At 36.1% G+C, this 23,057-nt stretch overlaps 1 protein-coding gene across 1 annotated transcript in view; it reads right to left on the reverse strand.

Annotated features, from left to right (window-relative positions):
- Positions 1-23,057, reverse strand: part of VWA8 (von Willebrand factor A domain containing 8) — a 333,552-nt gene that overhangs the window by 190,835 nt on the left and 119,660 nt on the right. Inside the window, exons 17-19 of the mRNA XM_087814315.1 lie at positions 21,391-21,506; positions 5,905-6,011; positions 2,757-2,863 (exon numbers count right to left, since the gene is read on the reverse strand). Coding sequence (XP_087670441.1) covers positions 2,757-2,863; positions 5,905-6,011; positions 21,391-21,506 — 330 coding nt within the window. The remainder of the gene's footprint in view (positions 1-2,756; positions 2,864-5,904; positions 6,012-21,390; positions 21,507-23,057) is intronic.

Below are 23,057 nucleotides of genomic sequence, written 5' to 3' on the forward strand. Positions count from 1 at the left end.
GTCTCTGCAAATGCTAGCCTCGCTGCCTGAGAGATTCAGCTGTGCCTGGTTAACTCATTTTCCATGATCATTCCAATCTGGGACCATCCTCTCATCAATGCTACCACGGTAACCTGTGTGTACTTCCATCACACTGTAGAGTAACTATGTGTACTTAAATATCTTTCTCTCCCTTGATAGACCCAGGAAATCTGAGCTCTGGAGTGTGTGTGTGTACATGTGTGCGCGTGTCTATATTAATATCAGTATCCTAATACCTATGACAAGGCTTGACACATGGGAGATATTTTTTCAATTTTTCAGACCTAAAGTTCATTAAGCTTATTCAAAAGCTATTCAACTCTCTTTCTTCCAATTTCTCCTCCTTACTGCTGCAAGTGTAATATTCCTCAATCACAGATTTAATGAAAAATTCTCCTGATTATGAACCCTTAAAATCTTATTCAGCCTTTCATTAATTCACTCAACAGATATTTATTTATTCAGCAGTCAGTATATGCCAAGCACTATGCTATTTGCTGGAGATACAAAATAAAGAAAACACAACACTCTGCATTACCAGTGTGGGAAAGCACATTTAAAAAATCAGTTTTGACACAGTGTGGCAAGAGGACCACAGGGCATAGAACAAGAGGGTATAGAAGCACCTAAATATTCAAGAGGCACTGAAGACTACTGCTTCAAAGATGGAGTGTGGCATAAAAGGAAACAGCAATGTATGGAACAAAAGCAAATTTAATCAAGCCACTGACCCTAGAATTGGTACAGCTAGAAATTTTCATTAATGGTTAATTCGTAATGCTTTATGAAGAGAAGATATGTTTGGAGACAGGCTACAGAAAGTCCCTCAGGGCCACTGTGTAAAGTTCACAGCAGCCCTGAGGATCTCAATGTCTATGTCACAAGCACCATGGCAACAGACACTGTGTTCAAGGGCACACGGCCCTCCCTGCTACTGAATCTCCTGCATTCTTACATGCTGGCAAGTCTTTTCAGCATTTGCTGCCATGGAGTGTTTCAAATTTTCACGCATATCAAAGTTTCCTAATTCTCTTTTCTTTATTCCTTTCTACTACATGGACAGAGTTTGATATCATCAAAACTTCAAAACAGTATATTTCCCTTATGTTTTTGTCTTTATTGATAGGCAAGATTTTTTTTCTTCCTGTGTCTTATGAGTAACTTTATTTTCTGTTCATTTGTCTACTGCTTATATAAGAACATTAATGCTCTGGAACAAAATAAAATATATAGCCCAGACAGTGTGCCTCAGCAGTAGGGCATCGACCTATGATCCAGGAGATTGTGGTTTGATTCCGTCAGGGCACATGCCCAGGTTGTGGGCTTGATCCCCAGTGGGGGGCGTGCAGGAGGCAGCTGATCAATGACTCAGCACTGATGTTTCTCTCTCTCTCTCCCTCTCCCTTCCTCTCTCTGAAATCAATAAAAATATATTTTAAAATAAATAAATTAAATTAAATACATATTAATTGGCTATAAAATGAATGAAAAGCAAATTGGGTTATGTCTTTTACTATGCCATAGATGATAATAATTAAAGTTTTGACAGATTTCAAAATACTTCATTAATATTTTAATTGAGAAAGAAGAATTTGCCTAGATACTTTCTATGTTGTTAATATAATACAGGGATATAAATTATGATACTCACTGAGCAACAAAAAGAATTGGAAAATGGCAGATAAAAGAAATTTTACTTTAGTATCCCTAAACCCTTAATATAGTGAAAACAGTAGGTAGAAATTTTTCCAACATAATTTGTAAACGTAAGGTTATTTATATACAGATTAGTGACCAAATATTACAGAAAAACTTTAGTATGTGTTTTATTATAAAATAAATATATAGCCACTTGACAGAAAATCTGGAAAAGAAAAACAACTTTTTATATGAGTGATTTTCTCTGGAAAAAAATCTTATTACAGTGAACATCTACAATAAAGCACTCTGTGTACACACTTATTTCTTGTGTCTTAGAAGGTCCATAATTATAGGTTAGTTTACAAGTGGGAAATTACTCTTACCCCTTAAAAAAAAAGAAGGAAAAATACTAGAAATTTTCAAAAAAAAGAAAGGAATATGAAGGAAAGAACGCATAGGACAGCTCTAGTCGGCTGGCTCAGTTGGTTGGAGCATTGTCCATACACCATAAAGATTGTGTGTTCAACTCCCGGTCAGTGCACATACCTAGGTTCTGGGTTGAATCCCCGGTCAGGGAGCATACAGGAGGCTACCGATTGATGTTTCTCTCTGACGTCAATGTTTCTCTCTCTCTCTTTCCCTCTCTCTCTAAAAATCAATAAAACATATCCTCAGGTGAGTATTTTTTTTTAAAAAGAATGCATAAGACACATCCTTCTTTAAACTAAAATGATTTAACCAACAGGAAAGCAAAAGAGAGGATACGTATTAGTTCTACTTGGACACAAGTTACTTATCTTTCTGTATCTCCTACTCCGACCTCTACAGGAGGATGAGGTGGGAGAATCAAATGAGTTAATGTATATCAGGAACTTTCAACAGTGCCTGGACCAAAAATTTATTATACTCTACTCATGGCAGCAGCTCTTCCAATATTATAATCATTAATGGAAGATATTTCAACACTTCATTTTGCATCATCTGAATTTGCATCTAGTGAATTATAAAAATAATTAAACAGTTTCACCTGAATCAGAATGAACTACTACAGTATAAGTGGTGACTTATCCATGAATGTAAAGCAGTGATCTTACCTGAATGTTGTCATAGAACAAAACATCAGGCACTTTCATTTTCTCATGGGCATTATAAATTGGTGCACTAACAGCGCCAATCCTCAGGGAGCCAGATGCTACTTCGCCTAAAAATTTCAGAGGACAGAGAATTACCCACAACTGTCTTTAGAGAAGTCAAGTTCAGCCCATACAAAAGGCAATACAGCATCTTTAATATCCTGTGGGCTCATCAAGGAATTTTAATTTAACATATAAGAGAAATACGCTTGAAGGTGGTAATAAAAATCTTGAAGGTGTTTTATTCACTAGAGGGTTCTTAGCTCTACATAAAAAGCTTAAAGCTCTACAAAGAGCTTGAAATGACCCAAAATGTAATAAAATATAATTAAAACAATACATATAGCAAACAGCATACAGATAAAGTTGAGAGGAGAAAACAAAATCCAGAACTTAGTCAAGTTACCTTAATAAGCTTGTTAGGTCAAAGACTATCTATCACACATATATAAGCCAAATAACATATTCAAAAGCTCTGAAGTACCTTGAATATCGTTTTTTCAGGACACACTCATTCAAAAACCCCACAAGAATCCCCTAGATAGTCAAAAATACAAATGAACCAACCCATGCCAGACCTCTCAAATTACTATTTTCAGGGATGGTCCAGGAGGTCTGTATTTTCAAATAAGCACCCCAGGTGCTACACAATTACTTTGTGATAATTATTACTGTGAGTTCCTTGAAGCCAGGAAACTAAATAATAAATTTCTTGAAGTCAGGGAACATCTTCCATGTGTATTCCCCACAGTAACCAGATATACATGTTCATTGTCTGAAATATACCAAGGTCAATAATAATAACACTAATAGTAATAGTTGCAGTAGTTCTGATGATCACACTAATAGAAGTTATCATTTATTGAGGACCTTCTATGTGCCAGATCCCAAACTAGGAGCTTCAGCTCATTGTTTTCTCAATTTCATTTCATTTCCCCAATAATGAGACAAGAATGATGAGGAAGCTAAGAAAAATATAAATTAAGTAATTTGCTTAAAATCTCCCAGCTACTTTGGGTAGAGCTAAAAATAGAACTGATGCTCTTACTGTCATGTGGGGTATATTTAGTCCTTTGACTCCAAATAATATTCCATCCTATGGAATACCCTAGCAAGCAGTCAGACAATTACAGTGCCTTAAACAACTGACCCATCTTTCCCCTCCCTATTTTAAATAAGAAAATTTCTAAACCATTTTAAAAGACAAGACAGAAAAGCAACATTTGTGTCTATGAAGCACTGTGAACAATTTCAAACTAAAAATAAACTGTCACCCTGTTGAAGCATTACTGAGTGCTACACACTTGCCAAAGCACAATAGACCTCATCTTTCAGTAGATCCTCGCCATTTTCCTTTTATCTACAAGTTCTATAGGGAAAAAGAACCATAGCTGTCATGCTGAGGATTTGTTATTTATTTACCACCAGCAGGTCTCTGAAATAGACTCAATATAAAACTGTAACAGGGAAGATCAGGATTGTGGCATCAATTTACTGTATACTTATATGTTGAGATGACACACATAATGTCAGATTCAAACAGCATCTGATATAATCTATGGTTTAGTGTACGGATATATCTATTTAGTACAGTTAGGGCACTAGGACAATTTAATTCAAACAACCAACACTGTTAAAATTGCAAGCTAGAAAAGGGAAATGCACAGAGAGAATGTTGACACTAGAGTTTCCTGGGAGAAAGCTGGCTAACAATCTAAGAAATCTCAGAGGATGGCATTATTTTGGTAAATTTGTCAAGTCCTCAGCCTGGTAGGCTCAAAACCTGATTTTGTCATCACAACAGAAGACAAATCTAACTCTCAGGAGATTATTAAAGACATAGTTTCTGATCTATATATAAATGTTGATATATAAAACCAGAATTGCAAAGTATTCCATTGCAATGAAAACTGCAACTTTCATTTGGACCATATAATACACTGGTTGTCCTATCAGCATACTATCCAGAGGAAGACCTGCATGGAAAAAACCAAGTCCTTATCAGAATATTGCTTGGTGAGCATGGCCCCTAAACAAAGAAAGTGAATTAAATGAATTTTCCAGAAGAGATGACATTAAAGATGAATGGAATCGGAGGCATCAGAAGCCTCTTGGCTTAGCTGCCTTATCCCCTGCACAAGGCTTGGATGGGGACTGCGAAAACTGCCTGTTACCAAGACTGAAAAACCTATAGTATGAGTGATGCAGGCTTTCTTTGGATATGTTAAAAAATTCAATCACGTAACAATTTGAGTCTAAAAAGTACCAAAGTTATTCTGTCTCTGAATTGGCTGTGTATCTACACCCAGATCCACTAGTATGCAGAGTTTATAATTTTACTTTTAAAAAAGGTATCTTATTTTCTTAATATAAAATTCTTATCTCAGTGTATCCCCAACAATTAAAAACATCTACTATAAAAAAAACCCACCCACAATAGTCCCCTTTGGAGAACAGTCACACATTGGTTGTTTTGATAAAACAGGTCATTATAGCTCAAAAAACTGTGAACCTTTCACTGTGCTCTAGTTGAAGAATGAGGAACGTTTATAGGAACAGCTAACCCCCAAATCAAAGTTGTACTTCAACTCTCCAGGAGAAAAGCACCTTGGGAATGGAAGGGCAAGCAGGCATGGCATGGCACTCTCAATATTATTTTCATCTATCTCAATACTTGATATAGCTTTCCAACACATCCCATAAGACATTGCTGGTCCTCAAAATGTAAATGTTGTGCAAGGAAAACAGAATTTTAGATTCTATGGTGAAACAGAGTTGGGAAAAATCTTAAACAAAATAGCACTAGTTTATTTACACCAGAAATTGTGAGAGCCTTTAACATGTTTCTATCAACTGTGACTCTTGGGGGAGTGGGAGTGGGCACTGGGGGAGGACCTGCATCTGGTATGGAAATAAAGGAACTATTCTGAGGTTTAACTTTTAAGTGGGTTTCAACCTTTTTTAAAAAAAATAAAAATAAAAGATTCATTTCTTCAGCCCCAAATAAAAACAAAATAAATGGAAAACAAAACCATTTTGATTTGAAAGTTAATAGAAAATATTTCATAATTATTATTTCACTTAAAAGAGAAATAAATCAAAGACTTACATTTGTAATCCTCCAGTTCTGGTTCTAGATTAGCATTAGTACTTATTTCTATTGAAGCATCTGCCAGATTTTTTTCTAATGCTGACCTTGCGAGGCTTGGTAAAAACCTGGATGGGGGAGAGAGGGAGGGGGTATTAATGACAAAGTCAAAGCTTTCTGATTCCCAAATACCTTTTGACATATGTACACACACACACACATACACACACACACTAATTACACTAATTACAACCAATTAAGGAAGTTCAATCTGAATCTGTGAAATACAATAAATTTCAAGTACATGAGATGATCAAGTATATCTTTGTTGAATCTCCTTTAATAAGTAAAACTCATTTGTAATTAGTAGTATTCATTTATATACATCTTGCAGGACAAGACTTAAGATAATTTGCTTTTAAAAAGGGATTCAGTATACCTCATAAATCTTATCAAATTTCCTTAAATAGATAAAACAATAAAGTACTTGAATCTGCTCCAAGTTGGCAATCACAAATTCAAATTAGTGGAGGTGGATTAATGAGGCTTATTTGACTTTCTAACACAAATTATTGAATAAACTTAGTATTACCCAGCTTGGTTCTTCCTTCCATTTAAAAATTATACCCACTCATCTATTCTATATGTATTTTGTCAAAACAACACTCTGGTGAATAACAGAGGCATTTTTAATCTATAAATAGATTAAATGTACACCATGGATTTAGAACATGAAAACAGTTTCTCACTGACACAAATATATCTGGAATTAACTCAATGAGTCCACAGAAATTATTTTTAATCCATGGTTACCTATGCCACACTACTATAAACTAACAACTATGTACCACAGTGTTCCAACTAACATGCCACTTTTAATTTAGATTTTCCATAGCTCCAAATTTCCTATGGTTGTTTCCTCAGCCTTGAGTATAATGAAAGAGATGGTGGTGTGAGAGAGAAGGCAAATGGGTGAGCATGCAAAGGACTGTTGGATTTCCTGTCCATATAATATTCCAAGCTACATGTCTGACACTGACTCCCACCTACTGCCCATTCCGGTCCTAGGCTATGATAGGGGGATTTACAGGGTTAGGCAAAAGTCGGTTTACAGTTGTTCCTATGGAAAATAGTGCCATAATTAATAATACAAGAATAAACTCTGTCTCACAAGCCCACAACTGTACACCTACTTATGCCCCACCCTGTATATAGCTCTAGGCCAGTAGCTCATCAGTACAGCATTAAGTCAAACTTACTATTATTGTTCATCTCTGATCTTCCATCACAGTTCTTAGACTGTTGCCTTTTCTTTCAAAACCAAGCCCTCACCTTATCTCCCAGACCCAATACTGGGCTTTTATCTTGTTTCCTGAGCCCTTTTCTTGGCACCTAGCCTTACTTTCTTCTCACTACTATCCTATGAACTAGAATCTGGCCTGGTAACATTAGGCCCTGTTGCTGTATCTCCATTACTTCTGTCAGGCCACCTTGATTGACCATGAATGATCACTTCAAGGTTAGACTTTGCTATTCCCAGAAATCCCTGACGTGATATCACCATAGTGTGTGTGTCAACATATCCTCACATTGCCCCTGTACTGGAACATTTCTAGATTGCCCTCCAAAGCCTGCAGAGAATAGCAAACAAGGCATGTGTGCCTCCCTTTCAATGGGAGTAACGGGCATTGCTTACCAATATGATACTCTTTCCTGAGGAGACTGAACGTGTTTTAGAATTATTTTCAACCTCACACCCAGACAGCACAACCAAATAATCATAGGTAGCATAGCATGGACTTTGAAATATATTTACATCTAGAACCTACATTCCAAAGGATACTGGCCCACCTAACAAACAAGGAGAATTAAGCATATCAGGTGGTGTGAGGCCAGCCCTTACTTTTCCCCCAGGTTTCAAGGGATTAGTTAACTGCTTCTTTTCCCATTGCTCAGTTATTTTCTACATTTTTTTCCTCTCCTTCCCGGCCTTTGGTAAAATAAGTAAATAAGTGAGTGAATGAAATATCACCCTTTCTATTCTAACTTCCTATAGACAAAGCAAGCAAATATCCTGTTTGAAATTTTCAAGTGTATTCATCAGTAATATAAGCATCATAGTGTCTTTTAAAAATCAATATTACTATTATCGTTATTTACTGGCAGTAAAAAAAGAATTGGAACTTCTCTAGTTTTGTTAGGTATTGGTTATAAGAAAAACTAAAGAAAGATTCAACCATACTCTAGGAAACCCAGAAACAGAAGTAGTTGCCCTAGGCCAACTCAAATAACTGTGTCTTTGTCACAGGAGTGGAACAGGATCTTCAGATCAAGGAATAAAAGAGAATTTCTCAGGATGGTAGCATAAGAAGCTAGAAGGATAGGGGATGCTCCCAAATTACCAGCCCTGAGGGGAGAGGTAATAGTAGTAAGAGTGAGAGAAAAAGGCGGAGGGGCTCAGTAGATGTCAGACAGCCTTTGAGTTCCATTTAAAATGTGCAATTAATTAATTTATAACTGTGATTTTTTAAAATTTATCTTTATCGTTGAAAGTATTACAGATGTCCCCTTTTCCCCCCCATTGATCCCCTCCACCCTGCATACACCCCCCCCCACACACACACACACCTTCACCACACTATTGTCTGTGTCCATGGGTTACACATATATGCATATAAGTTCTTTGATTAATCTCTCCCCACCCACCTACCCACCCCCACCTTCCCTCTGAGATCCCTCAGTCTGTTCCATGCTCCGATGTCTCTGGATCTATTTTCTTCCTCAGTTTATTTTGTTCATTAGATTACACATATTTATTTGAGTTAACTTTCCTGTGCATGCCTATTCATCCTTTGCCCATTTGCTTTATTCATTTATCTCATTAATTAGTAATTAATACTCCTTGAATACCTTTCATGAATGTAAATCTTATGAAATATCTCTTAGTGTGTAACTTATAAGCTGTAGAGTAGCTTATAGTGTTTTTGCTACATAACAGGATTTTACTATTTTATATGAGATAAAGTGGGTATTTTAAATTTTTAACTATTTATTAAGCTACTTCTAATATATACCAAATTCCCATGAGTATGTGCATCTGGTTCTGGGCTGTGTAGTCTATTCTAATGGTCTATTTGTCTTTCCTTGCATCAGTACCACACTGTTATAATGAATACAGCTTTACAATAGATCTTGATATCTGATAAAGATACCTTCTTAATCTTCCTCAAAATTTCCTAGATTATTGGCTCTTTATATTTCCATAATTTTGAAATCAGCTTGTCAAATTCACTATAATCTTGGAGTTACTTGACTAAATTATTTCTATAAATCAATGAGGTAAAACAATCAGCCTTACAATACTAAATTTTCCCTTTCATGAACATGGTACAGATTCCTATTTAAATTATATAAGTCTTTTAGAGCTTTCAATAAAGATTTATGTTTTCCTCCTTGAAAGTATTAAATGTCATTCATTAGATTTACTCCTGGGTATTCAAAGTTTAGTACTATTATTTTGAATGGAATATTAAAAATTAGACTTCCTCATTGACTATTACTGGAATATGGGAATGTTACTGATTTGGATGCATAAATAAACTCACTAAGCTCTATTTGTTCTAATAATTTATATGAAGTTTCTCTTGAATTTTTTTTTATAACCTTGCACATATGCAATTGTTAAAAATACAGAAAGATGGTATTTTTGTTTCGTTCTTAGCTCCAACAGAAATATGCCAAGTATTCCACCTAAAAATGTTTGCTGTAAATTTTTGGTAGATATCCTTTATCAGATTAAAGAATTTCCCTTCTAGTCATAGTTTACTAAGAATATTCTGATTCACTAAGAATTTCACTTGTTTTTGCTTTGGTTTGTTTTTAGTTTGGCTGTTGGGTTTTATCAAAGACTTTTTACTCACTTATTAAAATGACATTTTCCCACTAATATCTTAATATAGTAAATTTAAAAATACAATTTCTTCACATTCTTGAGAAAATTCCAAATTGCTCAGGATTTTAAAAATTAAAAAAGATATTTTGCTAGATTTGGTTTGTTAGTATTTCATTTAGGATTAGGCACCCATTCCATGAATTTGATATATAATTTTCCTTTCATACAGTATTCTTGTCTGGTTTACATATCAGTATTATACAAGACATAAAATGAATTGCTGTTTTCAAAATTTGTCTATTCTCTGGAACAGTTTAAGATAGGAATAAGATAGGAATATATACAGGGTGTCCCAAAAAAGTGTATATACTCTGTAACAGCTAATAGTTCAATTTTGAAAATGAAATGTATTTTAATAGACATTGCCTTTATAATTATTCAAAGTGTGTGTATACATTTTTTGGGGGTCACCCTATTTATTTCTTGGCAATTTGGTAAAACTTGACAAAACCACGAACAAATGGTATTTTTTTTTAAAGAGATTTATACTACTGATTTGATTTCTGTCATGGTTATGGATCTATTTGAATTTTTTATTCCTCCTTGCCAAATGTTGGTAATAAACATGATTCTAGAAAACTGTCCTTTTTCCTTATAGTTTTTGTAAAATTGACTTTATCTGTAGTTCTGTTACTTTTTCCTTTTTAATATTATTTGTGCTTTTTCTCTTTCATATTAATTAAATTTAACAGGGTCTTATCTATTAATATTTTCAAAGAACCACCTTTTGGTTTAACTACTCTTCTTTATGGTGTCTTTGTTTTTTATTTTATTAACTTGTGCCCTAATAACATCATTATTCCATTCCTTCTTCTTTCTTTGGGTTTAGTATGTCACCACCTACTAACTTAGTCATTTGAATGCTTAGCTCATGAATTTTCTTTACCTATTTGAGTTTAAGGCTGGAAAAACCCTAAAGTGCTACTTTAAGTGTATTCAAGTGTTAAGATTCAGTTAGGTCATAGGGTCATAAATATTTCACAATTTTAATTTATTTCTCCTTTTAATGTCTTACTTAGTTACAAGTGTGTTTTTAATTTTCCAAATGTATTGGCTTTAAAAGGTGCTTTTTTCTTATTGTTATGAAATCTGTTCCTTTGTGGTCTAAGAAATTAATCTTTATGATAAAGATTCTTTGATATCTTATAAAGCACCATTTTTCCCGCCAGGTAGTTTGGGTTCAATTTTGATACATGGGACAAAATGTTCCATGTGTTCTTGAAAAGTATATTCTTTGTACACTGGGTACAAAGTCCATTACATCAAACATGATAATTGTTTTATTCGAATATTCTCTATCTTTTCTAATTTTTAGAATGCATGATTTATCAGTTTCTAAAAGAAGTTAAAATCTGTCATTGTAACTGTTGACTTGTCAATTTCTCCTTGTAATTCTGATTGTTTCTGTCATATATTTTGACACTATATTCCTTCTGAGGTGTGAACAGTTCACGACTATTAAATCTACTAAATTAAGCTTCTTTGCTCATCTTCTTTATTCCCAATCATGTGTTTGGCTTTGAAGTATATTTTGCCTAATAATATTATCTCCTCTTTTTTGGTTAATATTTGTCTGGTCTATCTTCTTATGCCTTCACCTCTGATCTTTCTGCATTATATGTGAGACGTGACTCTTGTAAGAGCATATAATTAGGTTTTGTGCGGTTTTTAAAAATTCAATCAGAATATCTAACTTTCAACTAAAAAGTTTAATCTTGTGTGATATTTGGGATTACTTCTAACATTATTTCATGTTTACTCTTTAGACTGATTTTTTTCACCTTTCCTTGTTTTATTTCTACTTATGTTGTATTGATCAAGTTTTCTCTATTTGCTTATTTCCGCCTCTACTGGATCCATTTCCATTCTATGTGTGGTTACCCAAAATTTAAATGTGTGTACTTTAACTAACAGAGTCTTCTATTCCTAAAGAACAGAAGAACCTAAGAAAGCATTCATTCTTTTTTTCAGCGTCTATATTCTTGTCTAGTTTTAGTTTCATGCTGTTGTTAAATATTTCCCTATATTAGTATTCATTTTTATTACTTTTTTAACAGTACACTTAAATTTAACAATATATTTACCTACTTCCTTTCTCACCATTATTTCTTGCTTGCCAGTCTTTCCTTCTGGATTCAGTTTCCTTCTTGCTGAAATACATCCTTTCATAGTTCTTTCAGCAATGTGGTAATCTCAGTCTTGATGAAAAATGTATTTAGATAAGCAGAGACTTCTGGGATTGATGATCATTTTCTCTCAACACTTCCAGGATACTATCTAATCCTTCTTGAATCTATTGTTGCTGACCTGAAGTTGTCAGTTTAATATTGCACCCTTATAATTTTTCCACTCACAATTTTTAAGCTGGCCACTTTGTCTTTAACGCTATGCAGTAGTATCACAATGCATATTTGTTCAACAAACTCTAATTGCTCTTCTTTATTTCTTAGATCAATTCACACTACTTGATTTATTTTTATTTGCTTTTTCAATAAAGGAGATTGAAAGTTGATTTAACTACCAGGGTGTATATAAAGGGCTGTAAAATGTGATTATTTCATTCTAATATATCAAAAATATTATTTCCCCTTAGGCTCCAAAACTGTTTACATTGCTTAACGTTGACTATTTACTTTTATTAACACACATCTATAACTGAGTTCTGACTAAGAAAATACTGGGTAGGTAATGAATCTATCTCTCTGTATATTTTCTTCATTCATGAACCTGAAAATAGGCACTTGAAGCATTTTTGTTTCCTAATTTTCCTTTAGAAGGCTAATGTTCTTTTAATTAAAAGAGACTTTTATTACTTCTCATAATTATTAGTCATTCAAATAATTACTGTAAAGACACTGGAGAGGAGCTTCGTTTTAGCTGAATACACCACAGAGAGAACAAATTCAGGTTGCAACACAGGAGCTTACATTGTGTGTTTTTTTATGTTTTACTGTTCAAAATATTACATATGTCCCCTTTTTTCCACCTTGACCCCTTCCACTCCACCCACCCACTCCCCATCCTAGGCCTTGACCACACTATTGTCCGTGTCCATGGGTTATGTATATATGTATATAAATTCTTTGGTTAATCTCTCCCCACACACCCAGCCACCTTCCCTCGGAGATTCGTCAGTCTGATCCATGCTTCTATGTCACTGAATCTATTTTGTTCATCAGTTTATTATGTTCTTTAGATTCCACGTCTAAGTAAAATAATATGATATTTGTCTTTCTCTGCCTGCCTTATTTCACTTTGCATAATATTCACCAGGTCCTTCCATACTGACCCAAAGGATACATGATCCTTCTTCTTTACAGCTTCATAGTATTCCATGGTGTAAATGTCCCACAGCTTTCTTATCCACTCATCTACTGAAGGGCACTTGGGCTGGTTCCAGATCTTAGCTATTGTAAATTGCGCTAGGAACAGAGAGGTACATATATTCTTTCTGATTAGTGTTTCAGGATTCTTAGGATATATTCCTATTAGTGGGATCACTGGGTCAAAAGCAGTTGCAGTTTTAATTTTTGAGGAACCTCCATACTGTTTTCCATAGTGGCTTCACCAGTCTGCATTCCCACCAGCAGCAAACCAAGGTTCCCCTTTCTCCACACACTCGCCAGCACATGTCATTTGTTGATGGTAGCCATTCTGACAGGTGTGAAGTGATACCTCATTGTGGTTTTCATTTGTATCTCTCTGCTTATTAGTGACTTTGAGCATTTTTTCTTATGTCTCTTGGCCATCTGCATGTCTTCTCTGGAGAAGTGTCTATTCAGGTCCTTTGCCCATTTTTTAATTGGATTGTTTGTCATCCTCTTGTTGAGTTGTATGAGTTCTTTGTACACTTTGGAAATTAGCCCCTTATCAGATGTACCCTTGGCAAATATGTTCTCCCACACTGTGGGGTTCTTTTGTATTTTGAAGCTGACTTCTTCTGTGAAGAAGCTTTTTAGTTTGATGTAGTGCCATTTGTTCATTTTTTCTTTTGTTTATCTCGTGCTAGGAGATGTATCAGTGAAAATCCCACTACATGAGATGTCTGTGACTTTATTGCCTTTGTTTTATTCCAGGATTTTTATGGTTTCGTGACTTACATTTAAGTCTTTTATCCCTTTAGAATTTATTGTGTATGGAGTAAGCTGGTGATCTAGTTCCATTTTTTTTGCATATATCTGTACAATTTTCCCAACATCATTTAATTGAAGAGGCTACCTTTATTCCATTGGATGCTCTTGCCTCCTCTGTCAAATATTAACTGACCATAATGGTGTGGGTCTATTTCTGGGGGTCTCTGTTCTGTTCCATTGATTTATATACCTGTTGTTGTACCAATACCAGGCTGTTTTGATTACAATGGCTTTGTAATATAGTTTGATATCCAGTAAAGTGATCCCTCAAACTCTGTTCTTCTTTCTCAAGATTCCTGCAGCTATCCGGGGTCTTTTTTGGTTCCATATGAATTTTTGGAATATTTCTTCTAGCTCTGTGAAATATGCTGTTGGTATTTTAATAGGAATTGCATTGACTCTGTAGATTGCTTTGGGTAGTATGGACATTTTAATGATATTAATTCTTCCAATACATGAACATGGTATATTCTTTTACTTGCTTATATCTTCCTCTAGCTCTTTTTGCAACCACCTATAGTTTTCTGAGTACAGGTCTTTTACATCCTTGGGTAAGTTTATTCCTAGATTTTCTTTTTTTTTTTTTAGCTGCAATGGTAAATGTACTTTAGTTTCTCTTTCTGAGAGTTCATTGTTAGTGTATAAAAACACTGTCGATTTTCAACAGTTAATTTTGTATCCAGCTTGCCTGCCAAATTCATTTATCAAATCTAATATCACTTTGGTGGAGTCTTTAGGATTTGCTATGTACAATATCATGTCATTGCAAATAATGACAGTTCTACTTCCTCCTTTCCAATTTGGATATCTTTTATGTTTTCTTCCTGTCTGATGGCTGTGGCGAGGACTTCCAGTACTATGTTGAATAAGAGTGGTGAAAGTGGACATCCCTGTCTTGTTCCGGTTTTTAATGGAAATGGTTTTAGTTTTTGCCCATTGAGTATGATGTTGGCTGTAGGTCTGTCATATATGGCCTTTATTATGTTGAGGTATGTTCCCTCTACTCTCACTTTGCTAAGAGTTTTTATCAGAAATGGGTGCTGGATTTTGTCGAATGCTTTTTCTGCGTCTTTTGATACGATCATATGATTTTTGTCCTTCATTTTGTTTATGTGATGTATCACATTTATTGATTTGTGAATATTATACCGGGTTTGCACCCCCGAAATAAGTCCCACTTGGTCGTGGTATGTGATCTTTTTAATGTATTGCTGGATCTAGTTTGCTAGTATTTTGTTGAGGATTTTAGCATCTATGTTCAGGGATATTGCCCTGTAATTTTCTTTTTCTGCAGTTGTCTTTATCTGGTTTTGGGATTAGGATGATGCTGGACTCATAAAAACACCATGGGAGTTTTCCCTCCTCTTGAATTTTCTGGAATAGTTTGAGGAGAATAGGTGTTAATTCTTCTTTCAATGTTTGGTAAAACTCGCCTGTAAATCCATCTGGTCCCAGACTTTTGTGTGCTGGGAGTTCTTTGATTACTGCTTCAATTTCATTAGTTGTTATTGGCCTATTCAGGTTTTCTTAATCAGCTTTGGAAGATTGTATGTTTCTAGGAATTTGTCCATTTCACCCAGGTTGTCCAGTTTGTTGGCATATAGTTGCTCACAGTATTTTCTTACAATTCTTTGTATTTCTGTTAGGTCAGTGGTTATATTGCCTCTTTCATTTCTGATTTTATTTATTTGGGTCCTCTCTCTTTGTTTCTTGGTGAGTCTGGCAAAAGGTTCATCAATCTTGTTTATCTTTTCAAAGAACCAGCTCTTACTTACAGTGATCTTTTGTATTTTTTTTACTCTCTATGTCATTAATTTCTGCTCTGATCTTTATTATTTCCTTCCTTCTACTTCCTCAGGGCTTTTCTTGCTGTTCTCTTTCTAATTCTTTTAGTTGTTGGTTTAGGTGGTGTACTAGATAGACCTTTTTCTTGTTTCTTGAGGTATGCTTGTAATGCGATGAACCTTCCTCTCAGGACTGCTTTTGCTGTGTTCCATAGATTTTGGGTTCTTGTCTGTTCATTTTCATTTTTTTCCAGAAAGTTTTTTATTTCTGCCTTGATCTCATTCATTGTTTAATAACATGCTATTTAGCCTCCACATGTTTGAATATTTTTGAGTTTTTTATAGTGGTTGATTTCTAGTTTCATAGCATTGTGAGAAAATGCTTGATATGATTTCAATCTTCTTAAACTTGTAAAGATTTGCTTTGTGCCCTAATATGTGGCCTATTTTTGAGAATGTTCCATGTGCACTTGAGAAGAATGTGTATTCTGCTACTTTGGGATGAAATGTTCTGTAAATGTCAATTAAATCCATTTGATCTAGTATCTCATTTAAAGTCTCTGTTTCCTTGTTGATTTTTTGTCTTGATGATCTGTCCAGTGATGACAGTGGTGTGTTAAAGTCACCCACTATGACTGTGTTGCTATCGATCTCCCCCTTAAAGTCCACCAAGAAATTTTTTATATATTTAGGTGCTCCTATATTGGGTGCATATATATTTATAAGGGTTATTTCCTCCTGTTGCATTAATCCCTTTAGTATTATGTAGTGACCTTCTTTGTCTCTTGTTATGGTCTTTATTTTGAAGTCTAGTTTGCCACAAATAAGTATTGCTCTCCAGCTTTTTTTTCATTTCCATTTGCATGGAATATTTTTTTTCCATCCCTTCACTTTCAGCCTCTGTGACTCTTTTGCTTTCAGGTGGGTCTCTTATAGACAGCATATATATGGGTCCTGTTTTCTTATCCATTCAGGTACCCTATGTCTTTTGATTGGAGCATTTATTCTGTTTACATTTAGGGTTGTTTTTAATATATACTTATTTAATGCCACATTTTCCCTTTATGCCAATATACCTTTCTCTCAATATTTCTTCTTCTTAAAGCAGTCCTTCTAGCATTTCTTGCAATGCTGGTTTGGTGGTACTGAAATCCTTTAGCCTCCTTTTCTCTGGGAAGCTCTTTATTTCATCTTCAATTTTAAATGACAGTCTTGCTGGATAAAGCAGTCTTGGTTGCAGGTTCTTGCTTTTCATTACTTTGAGAACTTCATGCCAATCCCTTCTGGCCTGAAGTGTTTCTATTGAGGCTCCCTTGTAGGTCACTGTTTGTCTCTCTCTTGCAGTCCTTAATATTTTCTCCTTGTCTTGAACATTTGCCATTTTAATTATAATGTGTCTTGGTGTGGTTCTCTTTGGGTTCTTCTTGTTTGGAACCCTCTCCCTCTGTGCTTCCTGAACATGTGTGGCTTTCTCCTTCACAAGCCTAGGGTAGTTTTCTGTCATTATTACCTCCACCAGTTTCTCTATCCCTTGCTCACTTTCCTCCCCCTCTGGCACCCCTATGATGCAAAAGTTGTTTTCCTTCATGTTGTCCCAAAGTTCCCTTAAACTGTCCTCATGCTTTTTAAGTGTTTTTTCTTTCTGCTGCTCTGATTGTTTTTTTCTACCTTTTTTTTCTAATTCACTTATTCTGTCCTCTGCTTCATTAAGCCTGCTTTTAATTCTTTCCAGCGTATTCTTGACATCAAGATATAGTATTCTTCTTTTCTGCCTGGTTCTTATTTATCATATCTATATCTTTTTTCATGCTTTCACTAAGTTCGTGGACCTTCCCATTAAGTGTCTTGTGGTTCTCATTAATTTCCCTGCATCTTTATAACCATTACTCTGAACTCTATTTCTGATAACTTGCTTAACTCCATATCATCAAAGTCTTATTCTGGCAATTTTCCTTTTCTTTAGTTTGGGAGTTGTTTCTTTGTCTCTCCATTTTAGTGACTCTTAGTGTTTGTATCTGTAAATTAGACATATTTTCTGTCTCCCAGTCTTGTGGGGTGGATTTTGTAGTGTATGTCCAATGGGACCCAGAGGTGTGTTTTCTTTATACTTCTGAGCTATTTGCTCCAGGCATGTCCCTTTTGTGGGTGTCCCTTTTGTGGGTTCTTTGGGCTCTCCTGTCATGATTGGGTCTAGATTGTTGTTGACCCATTCATGGGCGGACTCTCCTCTCAGGTTGGCTAACTGTGAGGCTGAGTCACAAGCACGCTGTGTGAGCTGTTGTACACGTGCTGACAGGGCAAAACAAAACTGTCAGGAACGAAACGGTAACTTACAAAATATCCTGACAATCACAGGGAAAACAACCCAAGAGAAAGTAGAATTGAGAGAGTGAAACGAGAACACAAATGCTAAAGCACAAAAAAAGAGAGAGAGAGAGAAATGGATATTATTGCTAATAGTAAAAAAAAAAAAAAGAATTTTAAATAAAGTAAAAAATAGAGACGTTACTGGGAGATAAAAGGGGCAGATAAATTATCCTGAAAGGAAATAAAGGCAAGCAAAAAAATAAGGGTAGAGAGTAGCAATAGGAAAATGGTTTAAAAATAAAAAATAAAATAAAAAGACAAACACAAACAAAAAGACAGCAGGACAGAGAATAAAAGTGGAGAAAAAGAAAGAAAAGAAAAAAAGAAAGTTAAGCCAATAGAACAAGAATAGAGAGAGAGGTAAAGCAAGGGCAGGGAAAGAGGCCAATAAGAAATATGAAGGAAATAAGAGAGAAAAGCAATATGCTTATTGGTTATAATGATAATATCCCAGCAAGAAAGCAGAGAATATCAAGAAAATCTTGAAAATAGAACAAAACACATAAACAAACAAAAAACAAGCAAAACAAGAAAAAACAAATCCTTAAAAAATTAAAAACAATTTTAAAAATTAAAAGTGTTTTCTTTTCCCTCTTTTTTCAAAAACAAAATGTCAACCAGATGAGTTTCATCAAGGCAGCTTATGTTGTCTGACGCCCACTGTTTCATATGCTAATTTCAGTTCTCCTGGGAGATACCATTGTGTAAGCCAATGTCAGGGCTGTCTAGGTTTGGCTCTGGTGTTCTTAGGTAATTGGCTAGTCTGAGGCTCTCTGTGGACCACCTCTACTTGTTAGCTATTTTGCCTCCACCGTGTGGTTGCCTGGTCTTACTCCAGAGTCTTCTGAAGAGAGTCTTTAGGATGCAGGCCAGGTAGTGTAGCTTGTGCTATTGCTCCCCTTACTTAGAGGTTTCGCTTTCAGGCACTCACTGTAGGGAAGTTAGTCTCTGCTTCAAAGCCAACTCCTAGGTCTCTACAATATCCTCCAATTCCATTTCCCTATACAATGGTCTCTTGCAGGTTCAGACTGAATTCAGTCTGTTGCCCTTTCTGGGCAGTTTCAGCTGGCCTTGGCTTGGTGGGATTGATCAAAAGAGACTCTGGTGAGCACGCTGCCTGCCCAGACCCCAGAAGGGGTTTTAAATTTTTCCTGCAGTTCCCAATCAATAGTTCCTAAGAGTACTCTTGTATTGTGGTCCTGTGAGCTGTTCTCCCTTTTGCCTCAGAACTGTTCCCTGAAGAGGATATCTGGGGCTACAGTGAGAAAACCAGCCCCTTTCCTGTTGGGGGTGGTGCTCCTAGCCTGCGGGAGAGATAGGAGAGAGCTGCTCCCCTCCTTTCCCAGTTTTGGTTGGCTGATCTCACAGGGTGCTCAGTTCAAACTCTCCACAATGCAAACACAAATCCCAGCTTTTGCTGGTCTGTCTCCCCAATGCAAGCCAGCAATCAAAAACGCAAAAAGGAACAAACAGGCAGAGAAACCACCCCGTAAGGTCCCAGAGTCCCCACCCCTCAAAACCAAGCAGGAGGGGTCACAAAGTCAGTCCCATGCAGGTTTGTGCACAGCTGGTCTCAGTAAAGCAGGGGCAGCTTCTTGTGTGCTATCCCGGCTCTTTTCAGAGCAGGTCAAAAATCTCCAATCCACCCTGGTGGCAGCTCCAGTCCCTCTCTCTGGCAGTGGGAGGGTTCTCTTCCCCTTCCCTGTGCCACACAGTTGAAATACTTTCTGAGGTTCTACACAATGCCTTACAGGAAAGCAGAGGGTCCCTTTAGGTCGCTGCTGAGTGTAGCCCTCTGGTCCCTTTCTGTTCGGAAGCCACACCCTGCAGGACAGCCTTTCCTGTGGTCAGCAATCTGGGTGAAACTCTCCTGCCCAGGCTGCCACCATTAGGCATGATGTTTCACTGGGAAGGCATAATCCCCTTCTTGCAGGCACACTGTACCACCCCTGGCTCCCTCTGCCTGCCATGCACAGGCTCTCCTTCCCTTCTCCTCCACTCTGGGTTTGAGATCCCAGCTTTTGGATGCCAGTCCACACTCCCAAGGGGAGGAAGCTTTGCAGCCTCTAATCCTTGGGCCTTGCAACCCAGCACTGGCTTCAGGGGGCATTCCCCCTTTCTATGCCCCCATCCCCTCTTACCACACTCTATGATGTTTCTTCAGTGCTCCCTACTTAAAATATGTCCACTCAGGTATATTTCTCTTGTTTTTCCAAGCTGGCTATGCGGTAATGTAGCTGTAGATCCAGTCTGTGGCTGGAAGCAAGGGCACTCTGCTCCTTGTCAGAGTGCCACCATCTAAACCTCCCAGGAGCTTACTTAACTATAAGTAAAATTGTCCACTAAACTGAAGATTTATAAAGCGTAATTATGGATTCTCCTAAATTAAAAATAGATTCTTTTAATTCCTTTTATATTTCAAGGAATGAATGAACAATAGTCATAACCAGCATAAAAATATTACCGAGTCATATGAAGAAAGTTTAAAAGGAACCTCTGGGTCTACTGAATATTGTTCTTAGTCTTTCTTATTATTGTTTTAAAATAGTTTCATGCCAAGTGTGATTCTGTAAGAAAATTCTATAAGCCAATGTTTTATAATCACTTCCAAACAGATATGAAAAATGTTAGTGTAGACTGAAAAGATGTTCGCTTTGTTAAATTTGGGCAACAGGGTACTGTTATAAAGCACAGAAACTTCCAATGCAAATTTGGGAGGTGCTAAGTGCAGTGATTAAGAACACTAACTCAGAAAACACATGAACCCCCAGCGTTCAAATCTCAAATGCACTTTTTTTTAAAACATTTTTTTTTTTTTAATGTATCTTTATTGATTTCAGAGAGAGGAAAGACGAGGGAGAGAGAGAGATAGAAACATCAATGATGAGAGAGTCATTGATCAGCTGCCTCCTGCACGCCCCCAAATGGGGATCGAGCCCACAACCCGGGCATGTGCCCTGACCGGGAATCGAACCCCGATCCCTTAGATCCTAGGTCAACACTCAACCGCTGAGCCACGCCCAGCCAGGCTCAAATGCACTTTTATTTACCACTATGTGACTTGAGCCAAGTACTTAAGAAGTTTTCTTATCTATAAAATACCTCTTAAAATTGTTATGCCTAAATAACATATGTTCTGAAAAGTGAACACAAGGCCGAGATAGGTACATATTCAGAGCACTATTTTTCCTAGACTATCAGTTAAACTTACACTACTCTTTTAGCAAAGATGCAGAAACTTGAATTCAGTGAGACAGCAGAATATGGTTACCTGGAAAGGCAGGCTTTAGTGACAGCACTGTGAAGATTTTCATTAGGATACTGTGACAGACGACGAGAAATCCGCAGCAGCTGTCTGGTAGAAAGTGATGCTGCCAGTGACTGTGCCTATTAAAAGGCAAAGACAGCCTGTTAAGAGTCTTGTTTCAACTTGCTGCAAGTCCCTTTAGATGGGTATCATAGCAGACTTCATTATTCCTGAAGGACAAGGCCAAACTTAAAATAAATATGTACTGTTAATGAATTATAAATAAAAAGAAACAGAAACCAATTAACATTAAAACATTCTTGAAGATAGTTTTTTTAATCTATAAAAAGTGTTTATCAATTAAATTTAATTAAAGTATTCTCATTGTACTAAATGCTGTGTATACATGTTTTTGGAGGAGGTAGAGGTTAAACGGAGAAACGTTATAACATAATACAGGTTGCACTTGACTTAATAGCCCTTATGTACAATTAACTATTTTTAAATTATTTTTCTGTTTACACAAAGCTGAACTGTTAAGATGTCCTGAAAATGCTTAGAGCTTTAAGTAAATCTATGGCTTTTGAAATACAGAAAAAAAATTAATAGGCAATGTAGGCTGCTAACCACAGAGATGTCAACCAGTTTGTCACTTGGGTTGAGAATCCTTCCCCTATACTCTCAGAATAATTTTACTTGTTATACTCCTGCAAATCCCAATAGTAGAAATGCTAATGCAGAGCTTAGGACATGTAAATACCAATAAGTATTTGTTAACTTGAATTTAAAATTATCTTGGCAGGAAGCACAATTAATGGTAAAGTTTATAAGCTTTGAAATCCAACAAATCAGGCTCCCATTTATTAGTTATGTGACCTTGAGAAATTTCTTAATCGCTTCAAGCCTCAGTTTCCTCATCTTTAAAATGGCAATAACAATGCCTTCATCTTTAAGGTCATTGTGAGGGTTAAGTTAGAAAATTATTCTAAAGCACTTAGCATAGGTCAAATACATATGGGAACATAACAAACACCAGTAATTATTATTAAAAGTCAGCCTCTTCAAAATGAAAAAAAAGCCTAACAGGAAGAGCATGTGACCTGTACATTGGAATGAATTTAATGAATCTGATTATTACTGGCCTAATTCCTAATTTAGATCACTAACATTAGGAGACAAAGGTTTTTCATTGAAAACCAGAGGAAAGAACTTTTGAAGCAACCAGCTCTTTGGGAGGGCAGAAGAGGCAAGGGTGAAATGTCACAGAGAGTGATGAGGGCCATATAGTGGCACTGAACACCTGAGGGAACAAAGAAGGGGACTCTATGATATTAACAAAGGGTTCAAAATGGACAATAGGAGGATGCAGAAGACATACTACATATTTGCTTGTTTTGACATTTCATTTAAGGTCATTTCTGTATGTCCCAAGGAAGAACGAATGACTTAATTTCTCCTCCCTCATGCATTATCCATAGCTCTATGAAACATTGGTCTGCTATTAGTTTATATTTCAGCTACGACATGGGTTAAGTGACCCTTTGGGGACTAGGTTGGGAGCATGACCACCATTCACGACAAATCTTTTTTTTCTATTAAAAACACATTTTACGTTTCAAATAACTCATTTATAAGCAAACATTGGTTCATCCTTATTTCCAACAAATTTGCATTCTAGACATAGAGACAAT

This window comes from Miniopterus natalensis, chromosome 2, assembly GCF_054644295.1.
Source record: "Miniopterus natalensis isolate mMinNat1 chromosome 2, mMinNat1.hap1, whole genome shotgun sequence".
Taxonomy (NCBI): domain Eukaryota; kingdom Metazoa; phylum Chordata; class Mammalia; order Chiroptera; family Miniopteridae; genus Miniopterus; species Miniopterus natalensis.